Source organism: Natator depressus, chromosome 23 (assembly GCF_965152275.1).
Source record: "Natator depressus isolate rNatDep1 chromosome 23, rNatDep2.hap1, whole genome shotgun sequence".
NCBI lineage: Eukaryota > Metazoa > Chordata > Testudines > Cheloniidae > Natator > Natator depressus.
In genome coordinates, this window is record NC_134256.1 from 20,527,537 (window position 1) to 20,554,037 (window position 26,501).

At 58.7% G+C, this 26,501-nt stretch overlaps 2 protein-coding genes across 2 annotated transcripts; one reads left to right on the forward strand and one right to left on the reverse strand.

Moving 5' to 3' along the window:
- The first annotated feature begins 5,686 nt into the window (after positions 1-5,686).
- PPP1R15A (protein phosphatase 1 regulatory subunit 15A) lies at positions 5,687-9,842 on the forward strand. Its single transcript, XM_074937795.1, has 3 exons — positions 5,687-5,736; positions 7,148-8,242; positions 8,940-9,842. Exons 2-3 carry the CDS (start codon positions 7,184-7,186, stop codon positions 9,336-9,338), a joined length of 1,458 nt encoding a protein of 485 aa, XP_074793896.1. The 5' UTR covers positions 5,687-5,736; positions 7,148-7,183; the 3' UTR covers positions 9,339-9,842.
- A 2,514-nt stretch (positions 9,843-12,356) lies between these two features.
- On the reverse strand, positions 12,357-26,057 carry NUCB1 (nucleobindin 1). Its single transcript, XM_074937802.1, is given in 13 exon segments — positions 12,357-13,031; positions 13,358-13,469; positions 13,926-14,096; positions 14,272-14,361; positions 18,806-18,898; positions 19,399-19,457; positions 20,097-20,187; positions 20,702-20,887; positions 21,334-21,437; positions 21,759-21,891; positions 22,427-22,534; positions 25,947-25,963; positions 25,966-26,057. Coding segments are annotated over 13 exon segments (1,353 nt in total). The 5' UTR covers position 26,057; the 3' UTR covers positions 12,357-12,933.
- Between the last annotated feature and the right edge of the window lie 444 nt (positions 26,058-26,501).

Consider the following 26,501-nt stretch of genomic DNA (forward strand, 5'->3'; position numbering starts at 1 on the left):
ACTTCACCTTCCTTTCTCCCTATTTCCTTCCGTCCATCCCCCTCCTCACCCCTCTTCCTGTCCCCCCACACCTCTCTAGCCTTCCGTCTCCCTGCACCCCTCTTCCTATCCCCGTACACCCCTCTTCCTATCTCCCTACACCCCCTAGCCTTCCTGTCGACCTACACCCCCCTAGCCATCCGTCCCTCTACACCCCTCTTCCTGTCCCCCATACCCCTCTAGCCTTCCGTCTCCCTGCACCCCTCTTCCTATCCCCGTACACCCCTCTTCCTATCTCCCTACACCCCCTAGCCTTCCTGTCGACCTAGACGCCCCTAGCCATCCGTCCCCCTACACCCCTCTTCCCGTCACCCTACACCTCTCTAGACTTCCTGTCCCCTACACCCCTCTTCCTGTCCCCCTATACCCCTCTTCCTATCCCCGTACACCCCCTAGCCTTCCTGTCCACCTACACCCTCCAGCCATCCATCCCCCTAAACCCCTCTTCCTGTTCCCCTATACCCCTCTAGCCTTCCGTCTCCCTGCACCCCTCTTCCTATCTCCCTACACCCCCTAGCCTTCCTGTCCACCTACACCCCTCTTCCTATCTCCCTACACCCCCTAGCCTTCCTGTCCACCTACACCCCCCTAGCCATCCGTCCCCCTACACCCCTCTTCCTGTCCCCCTACACCCTTCTAGCCTTCCGTCCCCCCACACCCCTCTTCCTATCCCCGTACACCTCCTCTATCTACCTCTCCCCAGACACCCCCTCCCGCTCTCAGCTGTTTCTCGCCCCCCGGCCCGGAGTAACTGCCCGGCTCCCCGGAGGAAACTGGACAAAGAGAATTTCTCCTCCGTCCCCTCCCCTCCCACCACAGCCTCGCCAGGGCCGGGCGGGGACACAGAGCAGGGCGGGCTGGGGGCCAGGACTCCTGGGTTCTCTCCCTGGCTCCGGGAGGGGAGTGGGGTCTGGTGGTTAGAGCAGGGGGAAGGGCTGGGAGCCAGGACTCCTGGGTTCTCTCTCTGGCTCTGGGAGGGGGTGGGTCAGAGTCGGGGGTTGGGAACCCAGAGAGGTGCCTGGAGATGGAGCGGTGTGTGTTGGGGGGCTGACCCATGCGCCCCAAAGACACAGGGACATTTCCGCGCGCCCCGCCACACTTGGCCTGAGCATCTGGCGCCCCCATGTGGCCGGACGCCTTCAGGACGGGGCGGTGTCCCGGCCCCTGCACCTGCCCGTGGCTCCCGGGGGCGCTGCATGTCTGGCCACGCCAATCCCCCCCCGCACCCCCCGCCGCACGCTGCAGCTGGGGGGAGGGGCTTGCCAGGAGAAGTCCGTCCTGAGTAGTGGGGATCCATAAAGGGGACCCTGTTAATGTCCCTGGTGGGTCCCTAGGGGGGTCTTTATCCCATTTCACAAACAGGGAAACTGAGGCACAGGGCGGTGACAAGACTCACATAGAGAACCCAGGAGTCCTGGCTCCCAGCCCCCTCCTCCCCCCCCCCCCAAAAAAAAAACCCCACCACCATTTCCTCTGCCTGAGCCGGAAACAAAGGAAAAGCTACATTCACACCGGTTTTAAAACGGAAGAAAAATAAAACCGAAAAGTGAAAGTGAAAACAAATAGTGAAAGTGCGCTGAGGCCTGGAACTTCAAGGGAAACCCCAGCAGCGCAGGGGTGTCACGGGGATCCCCAGCCACCCCCCACCAGGCCTGGATTGGGACCCCTGTGTCACCTAGAGCTAGAAAGAACCCAGGAGTCCTGGCTCCCAGCCCCCCTGCTCTAACCACTAGATCCCCCTCCCCTCCCAGAGCCAGGGAGAGAACCCAGGAGTCCTGGCTCCCAGCCCCCCTGCTCTAACCCACTAGATCCCCCTCCCCTCCCAGAGCCAGGGAGAGAACCCAGGAGTCCTGGCTCCCAGCCCCCTAGCTCTAACCCACTAGATCCCCCTCCCCTCCCAGAGCCAGGGAGAGAACCCAGGAGTCCTGCGCCCAGCCCCCCTGCTCTAACCACTAGACATCACTCCCCTCCCAGAGCCGGGGAGAGAACCCGGGCGTCCCGGCTCACACATACAGTGTTCAGTCCTGTGTTGCGTTTCATGGTGGTTGTGTTGTGGTGTATCACTGGAGCGCAGGATTGTGCCAGTTGTGTTGTGTGCCACTCGCGTTGTCACCTTTTGTGCAGCTCCGCCAAAGCGTGTTGTGTTGCACTGTGTGTTTGTGTGTCTGCGTGGCGTGTTGAACATCCCCAGGTTGTGCTGTGTTTCCGGGGGTGCTGTGCTGTGCCAACTGTTGTGTTGTATTGTGTGATGGTGTTATATTGTCTGGTGGTGCTTTGTGTTGAGTTTTGCTAGGTTGTGGTGTTCTGTGTGTGTGTGTTGGCTTTGTGTTGTATTGTTGAGTGGGGCGTATTCAGTATGCTGGGCGGGCTCCTGGAGCGGGTTGTGATTGTGCTGAGTTGCCGTGTTGTGGTTGCGCTGCCTGTGCTGTGTATCGGTCGGGATTGTGTTACTTTGATTGGGTTCTATGTGCAATGGGTGTACGGTTGTGTGCAGGCTCTATTGTGTATGTGGTGTTGTGGTTCTGTTGTGTGTGCACTGGGCACAGTTGTGTGCATGCTGTGTTGGATTGTGACTGTGTTGTGAGTTTGCTCTGTTGTGTGTGTGTTGGATTGTGACTGTGTTGTGTATTTGCTCTGTTGTGTGTGTGTTGGATTGTGACTGTGTTGTGTATTTGCTCTGTTGAGTGTGTGGGATTGTGACTGTGTTGTGTATTTGCTCTGTTGTGTGTGTGTGGGATTGTGACTGTGTTGTGTATTTGCTCTGTTGAGTGTGTGGGATTGTGACTGTGTTGTGTATTTGCTCTGTTGTGTGTGTGTGTGTGGGATTGTGACTGTGTCGTGTATGTGCTCTGTTGTGTGTGTGTGGGATTGTGACTGTGTCGTGTATTTGCTCTGTTGTGTGTGTGTGGGATTGTGACTGTGTTGTGTATTTGCTCTGTTGTGTGTGTGTGTGGGATTGTGACTGTGTTGTGTATTTGCTCTGTTGAGTGTGTGTGGGATTGTGACTGTGTTGTGTATTTGCTCTGTTGTGTGTGTGTTGGATTGTGACTGTGTTGTGTATTTGCTCTGTTGAGTGTGTGGGATTGTGACTGTGTTGTGTATTTGCTCTGTTGTGTGTGTGTGTGGGATTGTGACTGTGTCGTGTATTTGCTCTGTTGAGTGTGTGGGATTGTGACTGTGTTGTGTATTTGCTCTGTTGTGTGTGTGTGGGATTGCGACTGTGTCGTGTATTTGCTCTGTTGAGTGTGTGTGGGATTGCGACTGTGTCGTGTATTTGCTCTGTTGTGTGTGTGTGGGATTGTGACTGTGTTGTGTATTTGCTCTGTTGTGTGTGTGTGTGGGATTGAGACTGTGTTGTGTATTTGCTCTGTTGTGTGTGGGGGGGATTGTGACTGTGTCGTGTATGTGCTCTGTTGAGTGTGTGGGATTGTGACTGTGTCGTGTATGTGCTCTGTTGTGTTGTGTGGGATTGTGACTGTGTCGTGTATGTGCTCTGTTGAGTGTGTGGGATTGTGACTGTGTCGTGTATGTGCTCTGTTGTGTGTGGGGGGGATTGTGACTGTGTTGTGTATGTGCTCTGTTGTGTGTGTGTGGGATTGTGACTGTGTCGTGTATTTGCTCTGTTGAGTGTGTGGGATTGTGACTGTGTCATGTATGTGCTCTGTTGTGTGTGTGTGGGATTGTGACTGTGTCGTGTATGTGCTCTGTTGAGTGTGTGGGATTGTGACTGTGTCGTGTATGTGCTCTGTTGTGTGTGTGGGGGATTGTGACTGTGTTGTGTATGTGCTCTGTTGTGTGTGTGTGGGATTGTGACTGTGTCGTGTATTTGCTCTGTTGAGTGTGTGGGATTGTGACTGTGTCATGTATGTGCTCTGTTGTGTGTGTGTGGGATTGTGACTGTGTCGTGTATGTGCTCTGTTGTGTTGTGTGGCATTTGTTCTGCGTGTTTTGCACTCTGCTGTGCGTGCGGCGTGTGGCCCTCTGGGTGCTCTCTTGTGCTGTGTGTGCTGGTCTATGTGTTGGGGGGGCAGGACAGGTGCGGCATTGTGAGGGGCTATGTTGTGTGTGCGAGTTGTGATGTGTCTGGAATTGTTGGCTCGCACTCTGTTATGCAGGGACCGCGTTGTGCACCGTTACGTGTGCTGTGTTTGTACGTGCTGCATTGCGGACCGTTGTGTATGTGTCGGGGAGCGGGGTTGTTCGCGCGCAGTGCCGTGAACCAGTGTGTCATCTGTTGTGCTGTGTTGTGTACCTGTTGCGTTGCACTGCTGGTACATGCTGTGTTGTTGTGCTGTGCTGGCTTGGGTTGTGTACATGATGCATTGCCGGGTATGCGTTGTGTTGTCTCGAATTGCACTGTTTTGTATGTGTTGGGTTGCATTGCACTGCTGGGGACCTTCTGGGCTGTGTGTGATGTGTAGTATTGTGTTGCTGGACACGCGCTTGGCTGTGTTGTGTTGCTGGGCACGTGCTGGGCTGTGTGTGTTGTGTTGTGTTGCTGGGCACATGTTGGGCTGTGTGTGTTGTGTTGTGTTGCTAGGCACATGCTGGGCTGTGTGTGTTGTGTTGTGTTGTGTTGCTAGGCACGTGCTGGGCTGTGTTGTGTTGCTGGGCACATGCTGGGCTGTGTGTGTGTGTTGTGTTGCTGAGCACGTGCTGGGCTGTGGGTGTTAAGTTGTGTTGCTGGGCAGGTGTTGGGCTGTGTGTGTTGTGTTGTGTTGTGTTGCTGGGCACGTGTTGGGCTGTGTGTGTTGTGTTGTGTTGTGTTGTGTTGCTGGGCACGTGCTGGGCTGTGTGTGTTGTGTTGTGTTGCTGGGCACATGTTGGGCTGTGTGTGTTGTGTTGTGTTGTGTTGCTAGGCACGTGCTGGGTTGTGTGTGTTGTGTTGTGTTGTGTTGCTAGGCACGTGCTGGGCTGTGTTGTGTTGCTGGGCACATGCTGGGCTGTGTGTGTGTGTTGTGTTGCTGAGCACGTGCTGGGCTGTGGGTGTTAAGTTGTGTTGCTGGGCAGGTGTTGGGCTGTGTGTGTTGTGTTGTGTTGTGTTGCTGGGCACGTGCTGGGCTGTGTGTGTTGTGTTGTGTTGCTAGGCACGTGCTGGGCTGTGTGTGTTGTTTTGTGTTGCTGGGCAGGTGTTGGGCTGTGTGTGTTAAGTTGTGTTGCTGGGCAGGTGTTGGGCTGTGTGTGTTGTGTTGTGTTGCTGAGCACGTGCTGGGCTGTGGGTGTTGTGTTGTGTTGCTGGGCACGTGTTGGGCTGTGTGTGTTGTGTTGTGTTGCTAGGCACGTGCTGGGCTGTGTGTGTTGTTTTGTGTTGCTAGGCACATGCTGGGCTGTGTGTGTTGTGTTGTGTTGCTGGGCACGTGCTGGGCTGTGTGTGTTAAGTTGTGTTGCTGGGCAGGTGTTGGGCTGTGTGTGTTGTGTTGTGTTGTGTTGCTAGGCACGTGCTGGGCTGTGTGTGATGCTGGTTACGTTGCGCTCTGTCGCCCTCCCCCCACCCCCAGGCTCCCTCCGTGACGTTTCGCTGACGTCAGCGCCGGGCCCCATATAGCCCGGCCCGCCGGGCCCGGCCCAGCACTTCTCCGCCTCCAGCCACAGACCAGCCAGACCCGATGGAGCCGCCCGCCGCCGCCTGCCCCCCGGACCCCGCCCGCGCCGCGCCCGTCCCCCGCTGCTGGAGCGCCCTGCTCACCGGCTAAGCAGGTAAGGGGGGGACCCCAATGCCCTGTCCTGGGGGGGTGGCAACACGGAGCCCCTGTGTCCCCCTGAAACTTCCTGGAACCCTGCACCCCACAATTGTCCCATGTGCCTGCTTAGCTTCCCACTGACCCCCTCTATTCTCCCCTGCACCCCACAAATCAACCTGCACCCCTTGTGCTTCCCCTGCTAAACTGAGGGCCCTGCCCCCCCAAAATGCCCCTGCACCCCTTATTCTGCCTTAGCCATCATCTCATTTCTCCCTCCCCCATCCTTGACCCTGTCCACCCCCCCACTCCCTGTCCAATGGCCTCACCCTCTTGTGTCCCATTTTAGGGCGGGGTCTGTTCTCCCTCTTGTTTTGAGTCCCCCCCAGGTGCCCCACATTAGGGGTGATCCTCTCCCCTATTTATTCAACACCCCAATGTACATTTCTCCCCCTTGGGATCTATGCCCTGCAATGGGGTGAGCTGTACTATGCTGTGTGGGGGGGGGTCAAAACTTGGGGTGTTTCCCCACTGTTCAGGGGACCCCTCTCTTTCAGGAGGCTGCATACCAGCCCCCCAGGGGTGCTCCCACAGTCCCTCCTCCCTCTGACACTGATCCCCAATCCTTCCATCAATCACCCCCCTGTCCCACCAGCAGCCCCCACAAATCTAGCACTGAGCCCCAACACCAGACCGAACTGGTGCTGATCTGATGTCCTGTCCCCCCCCCGCCCCCGCCGCCACTCTGGGGACCTAGATGGGTGCAGTGTGTGTGTGTGTGTCCGGTTTCTGGGTTGGGGTGTAGCCAGACACACCCAGGTCTCCCTCCAAGTCACTCAACCGGAGACTCCAGAGGCTTGGAAACCTCTGGGTGCCCCCACCCAAGAGAAAAAGGGGTTGGGGAAACTGAGGCACAGAGAGCCAGGGATAGAACCCAGGAGTCCTGGCTCTTATCCCCCCCTGTTCTAACCACTTCACATTCACTCCCTTCTCTGAGTTAGGGAGAGAACCCAGGAGTCCAAGCTCCCAGCGTGGCGCGCCCCCCCATCTTTTGTTCTGAGTCACTACTGAGAAGTTGACAAACTCCAGAGCTGGGGGGGAGGGGGGGTGGAGAAAGGGGGGTTCCCCCCAGGCAGGTTACTGAGGGCTGATAGTACCAGGTGCTGGCACTCAGGTGCCATCTGCCAGGGCTGGGAGAGCTCGGACTCCTGGGTTCTTTCCCCAGCTCTGGGGGAGGGGGGAGTCTAATGATGTAGAGCTGGTAGGAGCTGGGACGCCTGGGTTCTTTCCCCACTTGAGGGGTGTCTGTGGCGGGAAAATTTCCCAAGGGACAAGCTGGGAGCCCCACAGATGACGCCCCATCCCCCCCACACACGCACACCTGGCCGCTGGATTCCCCAGCACTGACGTGTCTCCCTTCCTCATTCCAGCCCCTGAGGGAACCGCGACTCCCAGCCGCAGTCGAGATGCTCCGTGTCTTGTCCCCGCAGCCAGGCGGCCTCCTGAATCCGCTCGCCCGGGCTGCGCCGCCACTCCTGGGCTCCCGGCGTCGCCTCCCCACGGCCATGAGGAGGAGGAGGAGGTGGCAGAGGAGGAAGAAGAGCCGTGGGCCAGCCCGCCCACGCCACGGCTTGGCCACCCCGCTCCTGGCACATCAGGAAGCCCTGGAGAAAGAAGAGGACTTTGCAGCTGGTCCCACTGTGTCCCAGGGGCCAGCCCCCCGTTGGAGAGAAGGGGAGAATTTGGGGGGGCGCCCCCAAGCTCCTTCTAGGTCCCATGACCGGGAGGAGGGAGCCCGCTGTGGGGAAGGCCCCAAGCGCTGTGGGGAAGGCCCCAAGCGCTGTGGGAAAGAGGCCACAGCCTGGCTGGAGGCAGAGGAACACCTGGAGGAGGTTGGAGATGGTCAGAAGCAACCTCCGGATAGTCCATCCTGGTCCCCGCAGGACAGGGAATTTCACGGGGCCGGTGGAAAACCTGAAGGAGGCCTCAAGCTGCCTGGGGGAGACACCCCCAGCTGCCTGCAGAGTGGCCCAGACCTGGGGCATGCCGTCACTAGGAACCCCCATGTCCGGTCCTTGTTCTACTGCCCATCAGAGGAGGAGGACGAGGCCGGGGACTGGCCCAGTGAGGAGGAGGGAGATAATGGAGGGGGCTGCTCCGGCGCAGACTGGCCCGATTCAGAGGAGGAGCCAGAAGAGGACACCAGGCGTGAGGAGAACAAGGCGCTGTGGGGGGCCCTGGGCTGTGGCCAGGACCCCTTCAACCCGCTCCGCTGGGCCGGGGCCCCCCTGGGCTCCACCCCGCCACGGCCCAAGGACCAGAAATTCCGGGTTTCCTTCTACCTCTGCGGGCTGACCTCAGAGGCTGAGAAAGTGGGGGACCCCTGGAAACCCCCAGAGAAGCCCTGGCCTATGAGACAGGGGGTCCCTGGTAGGACTCACTGCTGTGAGCTGGGATCCCGGGGAGCCGGGGACCCCGTCAAGGTGGAGACCTCTGACTTGGAGGGCAACCGGACAGCTAAGAAGGTGAGCTGGAGCCAGGACTCCTGGGTTCTCTCCCCAGCTCTGGAAGGGGAGTTGGGTCTTGTGGCTAGTGTGGGGGCTGGGAGCCAGGACTCCTGGGTTCTCCTCCAACCAGTTTCCCCAAGCACCAGCCCAGTGGCCTGCTGGGTAATTTCAGGGGGTGGCATCAGATTCACCTGCCTTCCCATGAGGGGGGAAATCTCACGCAATGGAGTGAAATGGGACCTGCTGGGTCCTGGGGGAGCTTCCCCACCTCAGTCCCTCCCATCTGCCCCAGGAGCTGCACAGTGCCCCTCACTCTTGACCCACAGCCTCCCTGCTAGCCCAGCCCTGGCCCGCCCAGCTCTGCCAGTGGTGGGGGGGCCCCCCTCCCTTGCTTGAAAACATCTCGTAACTTCCATGTAACCCTGGGCTCTCCCGGAAGGGGGTGATGTCAGTGGGTGAGTCATTGTGGGGGGAGGGCGGAAAGGCAGCCAGAGACCGGCTGCTTCTAGGGAGGTTGGTGCAGAAGGGAGGGGGTGGGGGCTAGTGGTTAGAGCGGGGGGGTGCTGGGAGCCAGGACTCCTGGGTTCTCTCCCCAGCTTGGGGAGGTGTCTAGTGGTTATGGGCCTTTCCCATCTTGGGGGGCCATTCCCCCCACATCCTTAGTGTCTGGGTTCTCCTCTCACCCTCTCTCTCTTTCTCTCCCCCCCACCCCCAGGTTCGATTCTCCCCTGTTGTCACTGTGCACCCCCTGCTGGTCTGGCCCTTTGCCAGCCGGGCTGCCCGCCGGGGGCCCTGGGAGGAGCTGGCCCGGGATCGGAGCCGTTTTCGCAGGCGCATCGAGCAGCTGGGGGCCATCCTGGAGCCCTGCCTGGACCCGGGACACCGGGCCCGAGCCTGGAGGAAGATCCACGGGGCAGGACAGGAGATGCCCATCCCCCTCCATGAGGGAAAGGAGAACCCGGGGCAGGGGTTGTGGGATATGTCTCTCCAGCTCTGCTCTGAAAGGACGGAGGACCCAGGCATCCGGGAGAGTCTTGCTGGGAAGCACACGCCCCTCCCCTCCGATTATAAGGGAGTGGAGGACCCAGGCATCCGGGATGGAAGACTGGGCTAGGCCACAGACTCTGTCCCCACTGGGACGGCTGCCCTGGTGGCCCCCCCCCTCCCCCCAGTGGTGATTGGATTAACCCTTCTGGCTCTTGAGCCAGGCTCCCATCCGCTGCTCTGAGAGCAGGTCTAGTGGCTGGGAGCCAGGACTCCTGGGTGTTCTCCCTGACTCTGGGAGGGGAGTGAGGACTAGTGGTTAGAGCAGAGAGGAGTGGTAGCCAGGCCTCCTGGGTTTCTTTGGGGATGACACCCGTTTACCTACCTCAATCTCTGACCTGCATGTGCTCTGATCTGTTGTTTATTTATTACCATGTTAAATTATTTTCCGGCTGGCCCATCCTGCCTCAGAGGGGACTAAATATTTATTTTTATATCAGGATGGGGGGGGTGGATTTCTCAAGAAGCCGTGGCCTCTTCCTTGCATTTATGAATCTCCTTGGTATTGTATTCACCTGCCGCCCTGACTCTGGGCTGCTTTTTAACTGCTCCAAGTTTAATAAAGGTTTAACGCACGGCCAGTTGCTCTGTGTGGTGGTGTTCAAACCAACCCCCTGGCGTCTGACCGGGGAGAATTTCCTGGACATCTCAGGCCAGGATGAGCCATTTGATGCAGGCTGTTCTCTGGAACGCGGTCTTGTGGGGTGCAGATAAACATTGGAATAAGCACAAAGGGTTAATAAACCTTCCAGCTCCCCCCTTCAGGGCTGGGGAGACATTTTATAATTAGTCCAAGGCCTCATTAGATCAGCCTCTTAAACTTAAATTAGGTTCTAGAAACCAGGATGCCTTGATCCCTTCCCTTCCTCTGGGAGGGGAGTGGTGGTCAGAGCTGGGGCAAGGGGGCTGGGCCTCCTGGGTTCTCTTCCCCAGCTGCTGGGAGGAGTGGGGTGGGTCTACTGCCTCGAGCAGAGGGATTTCATGACTCCTGGGTTCTACCCCTGACCTCCTCCCTCAAAGGGTCCTGGACCCTACCTCAGTTTCCCCATTTGTACAAGGAGAGATGGCTCCTTCCTGGTGTGAAGACTGGACCCTCTGGGGAGCAGCAGCTGGCCCTTGCTCTCAACTGTCTTAGAGGGGTGGGGGAGCGGTGCTGGATTTCTGTGACCTGACCCAGGGGGAGGATCTGGCTGTTGATGAGTTTAGCATTCTCATGACGCACAGAGACCAGCTGCAGCCCCAGGTGACTCATGGGCACGGGGTAGGCGTTTAAAGCTTTTCCCAAGGTCGGCCTGAGTCACTTATTACACATGCCTGAGCCTGTGGCTCCCTGCCCACTGATGACACGTGGATCAGCGGGGCCAACCTCCTCCAGCACCTAGATGGGAGTTGAGCCCAAATCCAGCCCAGCTGTTTGTCCAAACAAGCCTTAAACCCCTCCCAGGCTCCCTCCCCACCTGCTCAGAAATTCAGGTCTGCCGCTCACCTCCCCTTAGAGCCAGAAAGTTTTTCCCTAAACTCCAACTGAAATTGCCCTGGTGGCCGATTAAGCTCCCACCTCCCCCTGGACCTGCAGGCCCCAGAACAGTCGTAAAGCCCCTTCTCAGAACCCTGGAGCAGGACTGGGATGGGGGGGGGTCCCGTTGCCACCCCAGCAGGAATGGGGGTAAAATTTGTGGCCCCACAGAAGGGGGGCAAAAAACCCAGCCCCTTTAAAGCTTTTCATACTGAAATGTAAGCAAAGGAGATCGGAAGTGTCTGATCACAGGGAGCAAAAGTATTTTCTGAGGTGATTTAAGCAAGATTGGTTTTATTCCTTTAGGGGGAAAAATTGCATCTAAATTCCATTTGTAAACATAATATATTCACTGATAACATAAGACCGGCCAGACCAAAGGTCCATCTAGCCCTGTATCCTGTCTACCAGCAGTGGCCCATGCCAGGTGCCCCAGAGGGAATGAACAGAACAGGGAATCCTCAAGTGATCCATTCCCAGTGACTGGCAAACAGAGACTAGGGCCACCATCCCTGTCCAGCCTGGCTAATAGCCATTGATGGATCTTTCTGTTTTGAACCCTGTTATAGTCTTGGCCTTCACAACATCCTGTGGCAAGGAGTTCCACAGGTTGACTGTGCATTGGGTGGGGGGAAAAATATTTTTTTTCATAGCATGGAAGAATCTCTCAGGATTTGCAGGGGGCAGCAGGATAACAAGGCAGGAACAGGTGGGAGTTTAGGGCCAAATTTAAAAAATAGTCCCACACAGGTTCCACCCTTTCACTTTGCTCAGTAAACCAATTAAAAAACTCACTCCCCCTCCCAGAAACAGCCTTTTCCCCACTTTCTCAGCTTCTTCGACATCCTTTGGAGCCCAGGACAGAGGATTCCAGTCTGTCGGACCCAGCACCGGCTAAAATCATCTCCCTGCGCCACCCATGAGCCCAAAAATGAGACCAGTTTATGTCTTAAATTATCCCTTTATGGGGGAAAAACAGTGAGGTGGAAAGACACAAATGACTGCTCCCTGTGCTACAGGGCAGAGACTGCAGATTTGGGGGACAGCAGAGCACCCCTAGAGCTGCTATGAGTCTGGGGGGGGGCACGGAGTTGGGGAGAAACCAGGGGGCTGATCAGTTTCATTCCACAGCAGTTGAGGAGCGCTGCTAGGGTGTCATGGGGTCTATCCCACAGCAGATCACCCGCAAACTCCTGCCAGGTCTAGGTCCTGTCCCTCCCACCCCCAGTCTCTCCCAAAATGCCCATGATTAGAACAATCTGTTACCAAGTCCCATAATTTCTAACATGGGTCTGCTCCCGCCTTGCCCCTGGGCCGGTTGGGTCTGGGCCGGCTGAGGGGAAGCTACGCCCCCGCCCAGGAAGCTCCACCCCCACCTTTAACAAACCTGTTTCTATTGGTGTTAATACTGCATCTAGAATTTGATAGGGGGTGGGGGGAAGTCATCAAGTGAACCCCACTCAGCTCATCAAGGCGGCCAGGGACTGAAGGATTTTAAGGGGGGTTGTTGGGGGGGGGGGTCTATCCCCCTGCGCTATAAACCCAGGGGCTCAGGACAATGCGGGGTAGAAGGGGTTTCGTCTATTTCATCGCCACGACCACCACAAGGGGGGAGGGGGGTGTAGTAAAGGGGGCAGTGATGGGGAGGCCCACAAGCAATATGGAAACACGTGGGAGCTGAGAGAATTTGGGGGGCTCCCTGTCACCTCCAATCAAGACACACACCCACCCCCTCTTTGCCAAACCCCAAGTGCTTCCCCATTCAAATGCCCCTCTCCCCCAGCTAGGAACATGGGGAGATGGGTTCTGTGGGTGGAGGCAGCAGCCAGGACCCACCCCCTAAAAGCAGGAGGCTTTTTGGGGGGGAGGAGGGAGGGGAAGCTGGGAAACGCCCCTACTGCAGTGCAGCGCTATGGGGCAGGAAGGCAGCCCCCAGCTCCAACTGAGGCCCCTGATCCAAAAAACAGACAAGACTCAATGTCACCCCCCAGTGGCCAAAAAAGGGACTGCAGACAGCACAGCCTCTGGCCTGGATGCTATACTAGGACCCCAGCCCTGCGCCAGTGGGGAAGGAAGAGGGGTAGGGCCCAGGAGAGGGAGGGGCAGGGCCAATATGAGGCCCCTGCCCTTCTCCAGCTCACACAGGGTTTCACTGGATCTGGACTTCGGGCTGTGGTGGCGGCTCCTGGTTCTGGGGAGGTTCCACGTGGTTCTGTTCAGGGGCTGGGGCTGCAGGTGCGGCCGGCTCTGGAACGGAGACAGGAGAAGAGGGGTTGGCACCAAGCAATTAGACCCTCACTTCCCCTCCCAGAGCGGAGAACCCAGGAGTCCTGGCTCCCAGCTCCCCCTGCTGTAACCACTAGACCCCACTCCCCTCCCCGAGCTGGGGAGAGAACCCAGGAGTCCTGGCTCCCAGCTCCCCCCGCTGTAACCACTAGACCCCACTCCCCTCCCCGAGCTGGGGAGAGAACCCAGGAGTCCTGGCTCCCAGCCCCCCCCGCTGTAACCACTAGACCCCTCTCCCCTCCCCAGCGCCAGGGAGAGAACCCAGGAGTCCTGAGCCTCCGTCTTACCTGCCGGGGCGGCGTGCGGAGCCTGGGCCTGGAATTTCAGCTCCTCCCCGGGGTCGGGAGCCGCCGGTGCCTCCCCCTGCTGGGATTTCCTCTGTTCCATGTGCAGCACGGCCTGGGAGGGGGGAGGAAAGGGTTAAGCCTGGGCCTGCTCCCACACTGGCCCCTGCTGATGGCGGAGGCGGGGCCGCCTTTACCCCAACCCCCCGGATGGGAATTGCTGGTTTCTGCCCCCCTCCTGCCCCAAATACCCGTCCCCGGGGACAGATACATGGGGGGAGGGGAGAGAGAGAGTGCGCGCTCTGCTAATGGGGCAAGATACCCCCCGCCCCCCCGGTGACAGCTGGGGGAGGAAAGAGGGGGCCAGCTGATCCCCCACCCCATAATTCCCCACTCCCTGGGGGGCAGACACGTGGAAGGGGGGGCAGCCCCCGCCCCCTGCAGTGTCACTTCCCCAGGGGAGGGGGGGAATCCCCAACTTAGGCAGGAGAGGGGGGCCCAAAGCCGCTCTCCCTCCCGCAGCCCTCGGTGGACGGAGCAAGGCAGGGGGGGGACCCCACAGCGCCCCCACCTGCTGATACTCCTTCTTCTGGGCGTCCAGCCGGACCTGCTGCTCCTGCAGATCCTGGTGCTGGCGCCGCAGCTGCTCCGCCCGCCGGCCAAGCTCCACCTCCTGGGCCGCTAGCTCCGCCTCGAACCGCTGCAGCTCCGCCTCCGAGTACACCTGGGTCTCGTCCACCGTCTGGGGGGCCGGGGGGGGGAGGGAGGTGAGAGCCGGGATCGACCCCTCACCCCCGCATTAGACAACACAGACTCCCCCACCCGGCTTCCCCCCCACCACAAGAGAGCCCAACAACCCCAGAAGATACAGACCCCCAAATCTTTACTTCCCAGCTGCCCCCCACCCCGACACCCACCTCCCAGCCTCCGGCCTCGTTAAACTCCTTCTTCTCAGTGGATTTCAGGAATTCCTCCAGCGTCACCAGCCGGTCCTGGTTCAAGTCCACCTGGGGGGAGGAGGGGGGGAGAAAGAAAGAGATAAAGGGGTGAGATGGGGGCCTGGGCCCCCCCAGAACTCCCCACCCCTCCCTCTGCCTCCCCATCCACCCCTCGTCTCCCATCCTGGGCCCCAACATGGTAATTTTCTGTGTAACTCTGTGCCCATCCCCCTGGCATTGTGGCTGCGTGTTGGTTGGGGGGTTGATTTTTCTCCCTGCCACATGGGAGACCAGAGCAGGTACTGGAGCCGGGGGCTGGATCGGGGAACCCCCAAAAAACGGGAACCCCCCCCCGGGCGAGGCTGCGGATCACCCCGGACGCGAGCGTTACAGGGAGTACGGACAACGTGGATCACTCGCTGGAAAACGAGCCGGTGGCTTCTGAGCCGCGCTGATCCGACAGCTTGATCGAGAAACATCCCAGAGACGGGCAACGTGCTGAGTCCCCAGAGATGGATCTTTCTGGACTTCTCAGGATGCCGAGCTGCACCGAAAATGGACACGTACGACCCAACGAAGACGCTGCGACCCACTGATCTGCCGGCACCAGGGACTCTGACAGGCATCCGAGGCCAGGAACCAGCAAACGGAGGGTGAAACGCACTAACTGATCCTCGCATTGGGGTCACTTCAGATGCTGTTTCCGACAATCCAGGGACGGCGCAATAGATTTCAATTGTAGGAGGACAGAAATGGACGATCGACGCGTATTTAGGAGGGACGAGCGTGAGGGATATAAATAAAGCGCGGCTGGATCGCGAGGCCAACACCTGTAAGACTTGAGCTTTGCCCGGCTAGGCTGGAGAACGCTTGTCTGGGCGACCCTATGCCAGCGCCGTCACCAGATGACAGAGAGAGACGTGCCAGCGGGCGAGGAGACGGCCAGGAAGCGTACTGGCCCACAACTGTAGCGTCACCGAACTTTCTGTCCCGCCGCACACGGAGACGTGAACAAGGACTAGGAGGCACAGAGCAACTACCTAGGGGGGAAAAACGGGGCACCCCGCTATTTGTGGGGTGCAGGAGGCCAGATGAGGAAAAGGGGGTAGACACCGTCATGCATACGCATATGGTGTGGTCAGAATTACAAGAGAAAAGAGGGTCCCTCACTGGGAAGACCCGCAGGGAAACTCCCGGTTGGAATCGTCCCCAGTAGCAACGGAGATCTGGTGCCAGACCATTGGCCCCGTGTCTCTCTTTGTTACAACTGGCGCGTGGGTCTTTGTCGGATTTCGTTGACAGCTTTTGCCACTTGGGTCCTTGACCTTCAGGAGGAACAGACAGAATCGGAAAAGCAGCTAAGAATTTCGGGCAATTGCAGAACCGGGCCTGGGACAACAGCAAACGGTCGATGAACAAGACAGGACGCAGCCGCCCTCCCGCTTTACTGTTCAGAAACTGACTCGGAGACCGAACGGCATCCAGGCAAGACCTCGAACATACAGCGGGGAAGACGAAATGCCCACCGCGGAGGTGCCGGGGCCCGCAGGATTGACACGCTTAGAAACCACGGTCAAGAGCACCTCACTGCTTCCTCTTCCTTCTTCTTTTCCCTTTACGCTGCTTTTCCTGGCTCTGCTCCGAGGCCCTCCTGTGGGGCCGAGCGCCTCACCCTGTCTTGGAAAGGAAGCGGAGAAACCTCATTTCCGCCGCTTGCATCTGCGATTTAGTCCCTTTCGGTCATTCCTCAAAGCTCACGCCCCGAGGATGGAGACCTAGAGGAACCTACAAACCGGGAGCTTCGTCCGGGAACTCGGTTCCTGCTTCACCACCACAGATTGGTGCATCACCGCCGCCCCAATCCGTCGGTCGATGCCCCGCTCACCATCACTCCTGAACACGACCCCTAGATACTCGAACTCAGCCACTAAGGGCAGCTGCTCCCCCTGACTTGGGGACAGCCATCCACTTTCATCCGGGAGAGGTGATACCAGTCAGCTCTGTGTTTTTGGGGAACCAGGGCACAGTATCTAGCCTGTCTGACTCATGAAAGACACCCCCACCACGAGTCTCTTCTTGAACCAAAACCGGTCAGAGAAAAGGCTCGCAGAGAGCAATGAAGGGCGGATGGGAGACACACCTAGACCCCTCCTGACAAGGGTGACAAGATTAAGACATCTCCATTAGCATACAGAATGGAAAACAGAGAACCGCCCTGAACTCTGGGACCAGAAAAGCAGGGACGCACTGCATCATGGGGGACCTCTGCTCTAAATGTTAATGAACCCACGCCTGCGCACACCCAGCTCGGCCGTTATCAGACCAATTCTAGTAATAAATCCTTGACTGAGATCCAAAATACTGAAGCAGCCTAGTTGCATTGTGAGCTCCCTGGAAGAAACCACCACCCAGAGCCAAGAGTGATCAGCTCCTATTGTCTAGCCTAAAGAAAACCCTTGAGTCAGCAGTTTACCCAGAAACAGATCTAGTGTTCTCCCTTGAACATTGTGTTTTCTCTACAAAACCCCCTACCTACGCCCAAGTAAGGGTTCTGATGTATAGACCCAAAATCAGTTCCACTAGGACTCCATCATCTCCGACTGAGCGTGCTGGGGGCTCTGCCTGTCTCCTGCCCTCAGGACCCGCAGCCACCCCCATCACCTGGGAACCCCAAACAGTTCAAGCTTCAGAGAGGGTGAGATTCCCCCCCCACACACATTTCCTTTCTACCTCACCTTCACAAATGTATGTTATGTTGGTTTAGCTCTCCTTGAGTAGTTAGTCAATAAATAACTTTTATGGGGTTTTTTTTGTTTGTTTCTTTTGTTTTTTTCTCTCCTGATGATAATAGCTCATCTTAATTAATTAGCCTCTTACAGTTTGTATGGCAACTTCCACCTTCTCTGTATGTATATATGTATCTTCGTACTATACGTTCCATTCTACACATCTGATGAAGTGGGCTGTAGCCCTCGAAAGCTTATGCTCTAATAAATCTGTTAGTCTTTAAGGTGCCACAAGTCCTCCGGTTCTTTTTATGGTTAAGCTGGTTACTTCTCTCTCTCTCTCTCTGAACTTTACTCTTTTGTGTTCTCAGCTTCCCCCATTTACTCCGCAGCGACGCTTCTTTTACCGAAGCTAAAGATCCCCGTCGTGCCCACAAAGACTGTGGGGTTTGCTCCTCAAGTGGGTTTCTGCCCCTACAATTGTGACTTGGAAGTGGGATAGGGACGTGTTAAACCCGTGGCACGTGGGGGGGGGGGCGGCGGGGGGCAGCTGAAAGTGCTGCTTAACCCCACCCACGGAGTACAGGGACATACGAGGGGATCAGCTTGGGAGGTGCTGATTGACTTGCTGCGTGTGGGGTGTGGTGTGGGTGTGTTCATCTATTCCTAGGGCTGGAGGAACCCAGCTCTGGGGAACCGAAGTCCTGCAGGGTAGCTCCACGGGGAGGGGGCTGGCAGAAGGAAGGACACACAAATGACACAAGCAGCATGTTAATAGCATTACAGGACCCCCTCCCCCCCAGAAGAGTAACCCTACTAAACGAGCACACCCCGAAGTGACGGGCACATCTGGTAACAGAGGGCCACCGTCTCCAATTTGGAGGTGCTGATTCTCCAAAGCGGCTGGACGGACCCATCTCCCCCTTCGCTGTGTTGGTTTTGCCATTTAAGCTTGCAATCCGGGTCCGGATGCCCCCCAGGGAGAGCAGCACGGGGATCTGAACCCCTAAGGCTGCAGGCCACGTAGACGCCTACATCTAAGATTTCCAACGGGGTCTGCACCCTGCAGCCAAACGGTTTTAGGGGTCCGCACAGGAAAGAAAGCGGCCAAAAGCCCCTGTATCAACTAAAGCTTCCGGTTTCTTTTTGCCAAAGAGAATTGCCTCCTTCGGGGGCGGCGAAGCGGAGGGGAGAACCCCGGGTGGGTACAGGATTTTGGGGGGGGCTGGAAGGGGTAGCTAAGCTGGGGGAAGGCAGGGCAGAACCTCAAGTTTGAGGCTCGGGGGATCCCCCAAATGGCCCAGCTAAGGTGACGAGGCAGAGCCCCCGGGGCGGCTCGTTGTTTAGGGGCCCCTCACAACGCCTCGTTCTGCGATAGCCCCGCCGCTGGTTCCCCTCGCGAGACGCCGTGGGGCAGAGAGGATTCAAACTGCACCCCCCCCTTCCTGAGAAGGGGGGACCGACGGACAACGGGCCGGCGAGACAGAGCCCTGGGCTCCCCCCGCCCCGGCTCCAGCAAACCCTGACTGGGGGGGGGGGGGGGCCGGGGGCCTGCAGGGCTCTCCCAGGAACCTGGCTCGGTAGGCCCCGCTGTGGGAGACGCGCCCAATGGCCGGCCCCGGGAGGGAGCGTGGGGGCAAGAGACAGTCCCCCAGGCCGGGGCATAGACCAGACATCGAATCCAGGACCCCCTACAATAGACTGAGGGCCAGCACCCCCACCCCCACCCCCACCCCAGGGCCCTGCGGCCCTCCCCCCCCGCCACCAGGGCCGGGGGAGTCACTCACGTTCTTCATGACATGCTCCCGCATGCGCAGCCGTTCCTCCTCCATCTCCAGCATGTCGTCCTCCTCGTTCCGGGGGTCGTAGACCTTCTCCAGCTGGGGGGGTGGGGGGGGGAAGACACCTGATCAACCCCTGCCTGGCTGCTTCGCCCCGCCCATTCCACCCCCCCTCACAGCTCTGCCCCGCCTGTCCCATCCCACCCCTGCCCCCAATAGTCTGTCTCACCCAGCCTGCCCCCAGAGCTCAGCCCCCCCGTTCCTCAACCCCATCCCACTGCTATCCCCATAGCTTAGCTCCCCCCCACCCCCGCAAAAAAAAACATACAAACCCACAGAAGATCTGCCCTTCAGGACCTTCCTGTCCTTTGCCGCCAGCCACCCATCCCAGCTCCCTTCCCCTCCCACAAACACTCCCCCCCCTGTTTGCCACCCCCTGCTGTCCGACTACCCCTCCTGCCCCCGATGCGCACACCCCGCCCCCAGCACACCCACTCCCTTGGGGTCCAGGAGGAAGGATAATAGGGAGCCCTGGATTCCAGGCCCCGCCTGCCCAGAGGCCTTCACCCCCCCCCAAACCCCGCCCCGAGGGAGCTCACCTCCTTGGTGAAAAGCGCTTCCAATTCTTGTTCGTCGAGAACCCCGTCACTGTTCGTGTCTGCAACAGACGGGGGGTGAGCGCAGCTGGGGCAGGGGGATCTCCCCTCTAGGGGGCGCCGGCTCCCATCCGGCCCCAGGGCAGGGACTGGATGGCTCAGGGAGGCGGGGAAATGGGGCATGGGGCCTTTCTCCTCTAGGAGGCGCCAGCCCCACCTCGCTCTCCCCCACTGACTCCCGACAGGTGACAAGTTTCCTAGTTCCCCAGGAGCCAGACGTCCCCGTGTCAAACCCCACACCCTGCCCCGCAGGGGGGCCAAGGGCTGAATATGCCGGGGCGGGGCTTGGGGGGGTTGTCAATTTCTCTCCACCCACTATGGGGTGGGACGGCCGGCTCTGTGTGAAAATGCTAGGGGGAGAAGTGGCTTGGGGGGGCCTCCCTCCTACAGCCCCTTCCCTCCCCCCTGATTCCACTCCAAGGGGTCTAGTGTGTTACCAAACCTGACCCCCTCTGCCAGCCCCTAAATCCCTTGAACGGAAGACAGGATGTGCCCTACTCCCCTGGGGGTGACCTCCCCAGCAGGGGGCGCTGCCCCCCGCATGGAGCGGGGAGCTGGGCAGAGGACTCTGGGTTTCCTGTGGCCGGGCTGGGTGGTATTGCAGGGTGGGGGGGAGGGGGGGCAGGAGATAGGCCCCTCACCGTGCAGTTTGAAGAAGGTCTTGGGGTTGAACTCGCTGGGGTCCAGCCCATCTGTCTCCTCCCAGACTTCCTTGAGCTGATCTCGGCTGCCCTATAGGGGGCAGAGTCAAGGGGAGGAGGGGATAAAACCCAGGTCTCCTGGCTCCCAGCCCCCTACCTGCCAATCGTCATTCAGGCTCTGCCCCCACTTGACTTCCCCCTGCAATTACTCCATATTTTCCCAGAGCTGGGGGAAAGGGGGGGCTAATTTCCCCGAGCCCATGACCGGAGACCACCTCCGCCCTCTGCAGTGGGGAGTTCCGCAGATGAATTCAGCGTAAGCCTGGCCCTTGGCTCCGTGGCACCCTCTAGTGGCTCGTGTCCCTGTAGCTGGACAGAGGCAGGTGACCCCCCTCACCTCCCATCCCCCACAGTGGTGGGCTCTCTGGGGTAACCCCCCACCCCCCAAGCAGGGAGTTCTGCAGATTAATGCTGACTGTGACCCCTGCAGCAACAGGTCCTGCAGGCAAATGCATCCCCCGCACATACCTATACATCCTGCAGCAAGGAGTTCCCCAAGTAACTCCCATGTCCTGCTCTGCCCCTGTCCAGCTGGGGGTCCTTACCGGCACGTTGATTTTGGGGTGCTCCTTGTGCTTCTGGCGCAGCTCCTGGAACCGGGCCTCCTCCGCCCGCCGCTTCTCCTCGTCCAGGGACTTGAGGTACTCGCGTCGCTCGTGCTCCTTCAGCATCTCGTATCGTTTGAATTCCTCGTGATGGGCCGCGTCGTAGTTCTCCAGGTCCTTGGTGGCCTGCAAGAGAGGTGGCTGTCAGCATGGAACCCAGGAGTCCTGGCTCCCAGGAGTCCCCCCACGCCCCCCCGCTCTCACCACTAGACCCCACTCCCCTCCCAGAGCCAGGGAGGGGACCCAGGAGTCCTGGCTCCCAGCCCCCCCTGCTCTGAGCCAACCACATCCTGTTCTCTCCACCCTTCCTTGGGGGCAGACTCACCTGCCCTCACCCTCTACCCCCCACCCCAGGCTGGTCGAGTCCAGTGGATCCAAGGGGACCCCCACGAGGGCGTTAAAGGGTTAACAGGAGGGGATTTCCCCGTGCGGGGACGGGGGCAGGTTCCCATCACCGTATGTGGGAAGAGAATGGCATGAACTACACCACCAACCCCCCAGCTGCCCCCTCCCCAGCCTGCCCCATCCCCCCCGAAGAATTGGTTCCTTCCCACCTCTCCCCCTGCACTCACCGCTTGGATGAGCAGCTCCAGGTCGCGGGCCTCGAAGGTGTGCTGGTTCTGGGGGTCCAGGTGCTCGAACTGCTTCAGCAGCCCCAGGTGATCAATCTGCACATCTGGGGGAGACATAGGGCAGGGAATGGGGCCCGGGGCCTGTCCCCTCTAGGGGGCACCAGCTCCCACTCCGCCCCAGGGCAGGGACTGGCTGGCTCAGGTGGGCAGGGAATGGGGCCCGGGGCCTTTCCCCTCTGGGGGTTCTGGCCCCCATCCTCCCTTGCTTAGGTGAGGAAACTGAGGCAGGGAGGGAAAGGTAAAAGTTCACCAGGTACCACTGACACAGCTGGGAAAAGTACCCAAGTTCTCCCAGCCCTCCCCCGCCCCACTAAAACCCTCTCCCCTCCCGGGGAAGGAACCCAGGCATCCGAGCTCCCACTCACTCTGCTCCATGGTTGCATCCATCTTGGCCTTGAGCAGCATGCGGAGCCGGGAGACCTCCTGGCGCTTCAGCTCGTCCAGCTTCGTGCGGACGTGATGGCTCACGAAGTCCAGCTCCTTGCTCAGCTTCCCGCTCTGCCACGGAGAGAGGGGAGGAGCCGCTCTAAAGACATGCCCCCTTTCCCGTGCCCCGCCCCTCAGCCAGCCCACCCTTGGGCTGGAAAAGGCATGCCCCCTTCCCCATGCCGCGCCCTCCCAGCCAACCCACCCTGGGGCCGGAAAAGACATGCCCCCTTTCCCATGCCCCGCCCCCCAGCCAGCCCACCCTGGGGCCGGAAAAGACACGCCCCCTTCCCCGTGCCCCGCCCTCCCAGCCAACCCACTCTGGAGCAGGAAAAGACACGCCCCCTTTCCCATGCCCCGCCCCCCAGCCAGACCACCCTGGGGCCGGAAAAGACACGTCCCCTTCCCCGTGCCCCGCCCTCCCAGCCAACCCACCCTGGAGCGGGAAAAGACACGCCCCCTTTCCCATGCCCTGCCCTCCCAGCCAACCCACCCTGGGGCCAGAAAAGACACGCCCCCTTCCCTGTGCCCCGCCCCCCAGCCAGCCCAACTGGGGCTGGATAGGGCGCCCCCAGAGGGGAAAGGCCCCGGATCCCATCTCTCTCACCTTGATGTCTTCGGCGTTGGCCGCCTGCAGCTTCTCCCGGAAGTGGCTGTCCGTCTCCAGCACGTTGATCACCTCCTGCAGGTAGCGGTGATAATACAGCCCCGTGTCCTGCCGAGGGACAGCGAGAGGTCAGGCCACGGGCCCCCCTGCCCCAGACCTGCCCCCCCATCTCCCCCAGGACACACTGAATCTGCCAGGGACGTGAATCTGCCAGGGACGTACAGCGACCACATAACACGGTCGCCCGTCCTGCTTCAGCTAACGCCTTACTTGCACCATGAGGGGCTCGTAGCTGGGAGCCCGGACTCCTGGGTTCTCTCCCTGGCTCTGTAACGGGAGTGGGGTCTAGTGGTTAGAGCGGGGAGGGGGGCTAGGCCTCAGTTCCCCCATCTGTACATGATCCTCCCTTTGCCTAGTCAAGCTGTGGGGGGCGCTCAGCGCTACCATAATCCTCCCAAGAGGAGAGCCTTCACGATCCGCCTTCCCAGAACCCACCAGCCAAAACGTGACCATGCCCCCAGCAGCCCTCCGGTGACGGAGCCCGACCCGGGCCCGAGCGGAGCCAGGGGCTGCCCTGACGCCGCTTGTTAATAAACACACCGGAGCTACCCGAGCCCCCTGGCTTCACTGGAGCTGGGCCCACGTCCCCCCAGGCCAACGCTGGTGTGTGATCTACAAGCTACGTGTTAGCTCCTGTCCTGGGCTGGGTGGCAGGCAGGGGGGGTCGGGGACAGGACTTCCGAGCTCCAGCGACCCCGAGAGCCGGGGTCTGGTTCAGCCCCAGCCAACCAGGCAAAAGCCCTGGATCAGACAAAACGCAGTCCAGTGCTGAGGAACACCCTACTCCAGCCCTGTATTCAAACCACATTGGCAGGCCCACCGGGGGTGCTGCCCACCTGCCCCAGCTGGGAATTTTCCGTCATCTTTTTCAGCAGGCCGCAGTCTGCCTCAGTTTCCCTCCGTACGCTGCAATGCTCGCCAGCAGGTGCAAAAGGGTTAATGCTGGTCCTGGAATACCGCGGGGATGGGGGAAGGGGAGTCTTGGGTCTCATCTCAGGACCCCCGAACTGGGTGGGAGACGCCATTAAATTTTATTTATTAATGGATCGTGTGTCCTCTCCCTCCGGCCGCATTGATTCAGCCCAGAGAGAGACTTCTTCTCATTGCTGAGAGGCAGGTGTTGTCCGTAATTAATAAGCTAACGAGAGATGCTTCTAGCTTATCAGGAATTCCTGTAACCACTGTCTTCTGCCTTAAAGGCTTGATCATAGATCTTGTTTGTAACTGATGAAACCGAAACAAGGAATTGATCATAAGAACATAAGAGCGGCCAAACTGGGTCAGACCAAAGGCCTATCTAGCCCGGTATCCTGTCTGCCGACAGTGGCCAGTGCCAGGTGCCCCAGAGGGGATGAACAGAACAGGTTATCTTCAAGTGATCCATCCCCTGTCGCCCATTCCCAGCGTCTGGCAAACAGAGGCCAGGGACACCATCCCTGTCCATCCTGGCTAATAGTCATCGATGGGACTTTCCTCCACGAACTTATCTAGTTCTTTTTTGAACCCTATTATAGTCTTGGCCTTCACAATTTCCTGTGGCAAGGAGTTCCACAGGTTGACTGTGCATTGTGTGAAAAAAAACTTCCTTTTGTTTGTTTTAAACCTGCTGTCTGTTCACTTCATGGGGTGACCCCTCGTTCTTGTGTTATGAGTAAACAACACGTCCTTATTTACTTTCTCCCCACCAGTCATGATTTTATAGACCTCGATCGTATCCCCCCTTAGGAGTCTCTTTTCCAAGCTGAAAAGTCCCTGTCTTATTAATCTCCCCTCATACGGCAGCCGTTCCAGACCCCTGATCATTTTTGTTGCCCTTCTCTGAGCCTTTTCCAATTCCAATCTATCTTTTTAGAGAGGGGGCGCACGCAGTGTTCCAGATGTGGACGTACCACGGATTTATACAGAGGCAACATGATATTTTCTGTCTGGTTATCTACCCCTTTCTTAATGATTCCCTTAATGATCAGATCGGTAATTGACAAGACGGGCAGGGAACATTCAGGTGTGTTCGGTAAGGAGGCGCGGTGGCCGGATCCAACTTTGGATCGTAAGCGGCGATTTCCCCGGACACACGGAAAACACCGGCGCTGTCGAGGCAAATCGAAATGCCCAGAGAGGTAAAGAGAGAGAGAAAACACTGCTGGGAAGCCTAGTACGGTTTGATTGAAGGCTATTTCCGCGGCCTGGTTCGCCACGCGACATTGACCACGCGCGTCTTGACGCCTCGAAAGCTTTCCACTTTCCGAATTCCTAGCCCCCGTGAAAACCGACATTGAGAAAAGCTGAAAATAGGCGTAAAGATAAACCCGGATTTTCGCTGCTGAAACGATCCATAAAAATCAAACCAGCCAAGCCGAGGCGTAATCCATGTAACAGTGGACTGATGTTTTCATTCACGTCTAAGCCGCTAAAAGCGAACTACGGCAACAGCTGATCTCAGCAGCAACCAGATGTCCTTGGCTTATTGATTAGGTCAGTTGATCATTTTCAAACGAAGCTGCGAGCCAAAGCAACTTTCAAGGGGTTTCTTCCTCCCCAGCCAGCGTCCCTGGCGTGAATTTGGGGGAGTGCGTCAGAGCCGAGCTGAATTTGGGGGCCACCGCGAGTCACATGCATTTCCCCTTGCGCCGGCCGGATGAAGAATTTATTTATTGTCTGACTTCAATCCTATTCCAGCCGAGTTAGTGGTCTTGTTAAATTCAAACACGCAGCCCCCTAAGTGGGGGGCCCTCAGCTTTCCAGCTGTAACACCCATAACAGGAAACCCTTCGATTTGTCTTCCCAGCACCCACAAGCTAGAATTTTCCCTTCGCCCTCACCCGGGGGAGGGGGTGTGTGTGTGTGTGTGTTGGAAATCTGTTGTTTTTGGCCGAACCGTTATTAGCCGGGGTTGCTAGCACCCGCCCAGTCTCTGGTTATTCCCCAAGAGAATCAGGGCCAAACCATGGGAGACTGCATCGGAAACCAGCGCTCCATCAAAGGAAGGGGTGGGAACCCGGGAGTGGGTGGCGCTGGGAGGGGGAGATCTGCCCCACACATTTAGGTCTCGTCGTGACCCCCTATGACGAAGTGGGGGGGGGGTGTCGCACTGAAGGGGGTTCACCCCAGGGACCGTATGGGGCCAAGAGTGGGCATGACCCGTGAGTCTGTGACACCCCCTAGCAGCTAAACTCCAATGCCTGAGAGGTTTTATAGAAAGAAGCTGGGCTTGGGGAGAGGGAAGGCTCGGGCGGTGACCCATGCCTCAGTTTCCCCCCGTCTATAACATGGAGGAATAGCACTGCCTTAGCTCACAGGAGCGGAGTGAGTGTGAAAGATCCTGCGGGGCTCAGACACGAGGCCAGACGGGTACCCAGACACACAGAAGCAACTCAGCCTTGGCGATAAGCCCGCAGAACTCCCTGCTACAAGGTGATGGAGCGACAACCAGTCCGAAAAGGGGCCGAGACCCGCCTCTTACCGGTGGTTCTGGGGCGTCTCTTCCGCCTTCTTCTCTGCCTTGGGCCGGTCGATGGGCACAGACGCTGCGACGGCAAGCAGGGCAGTGGCCAAAAGCCAGGAGAGCTGCATGGTTTCTGGAGTTCGCCTGCAGAGAGCAGGGGAGGGTCAGCTGGGGTGGGGGTCGGCTGTATGTGGGGTGGGGAATGAGCAGGGGATGGAAGGGGGTGTTACTGGGGCAGGGGGGGGATGCTGGAGCCCAGGGAGTGGGTCAGGGGGTCTCTGGGTGGGGAAACTCCCTGAAGCAGGGGGCCTCTGTGGTGTTCACCCCATTCTAAGATGTTAGGGGGCAGAGAGTACATGGGGTCCCTGTGCTGAGAAGGGGGGGTCTCATTCTTGGGGGGATCCCTATATGGAATTCACTCCCAACTGCTGTGATGTTGGGGGGCAGGGAGTCCCAGTCCCGGGTGGTGGACAGAACAGGGTGTTACAGGGTTGGGGGGCCCAGGAGGAGGCTGGGGGGGGGGTCTCTCCGTGAGCAGGGGGCACCTGGAATATGTGGGGCTCACCCCCATCT

Bases quoted from the DNA above. Each gene is read 5' to 3' on its own strand.
- PPP1R15A (XM_074937795.1), top strand. From the start codon at position 7,184: ATGCTCCGTGTCTTGTCCCCGCAGCCAGGCGGCCTCCTGAATCCGCTC. The intron at 8,243-8,939 runs GTGAGCTGGAGC...CCCCACCCCCAG, and splicing joins GCAACCGGACAGCTAAGAAG to GTTCGATTCTCCCCTGTTGT.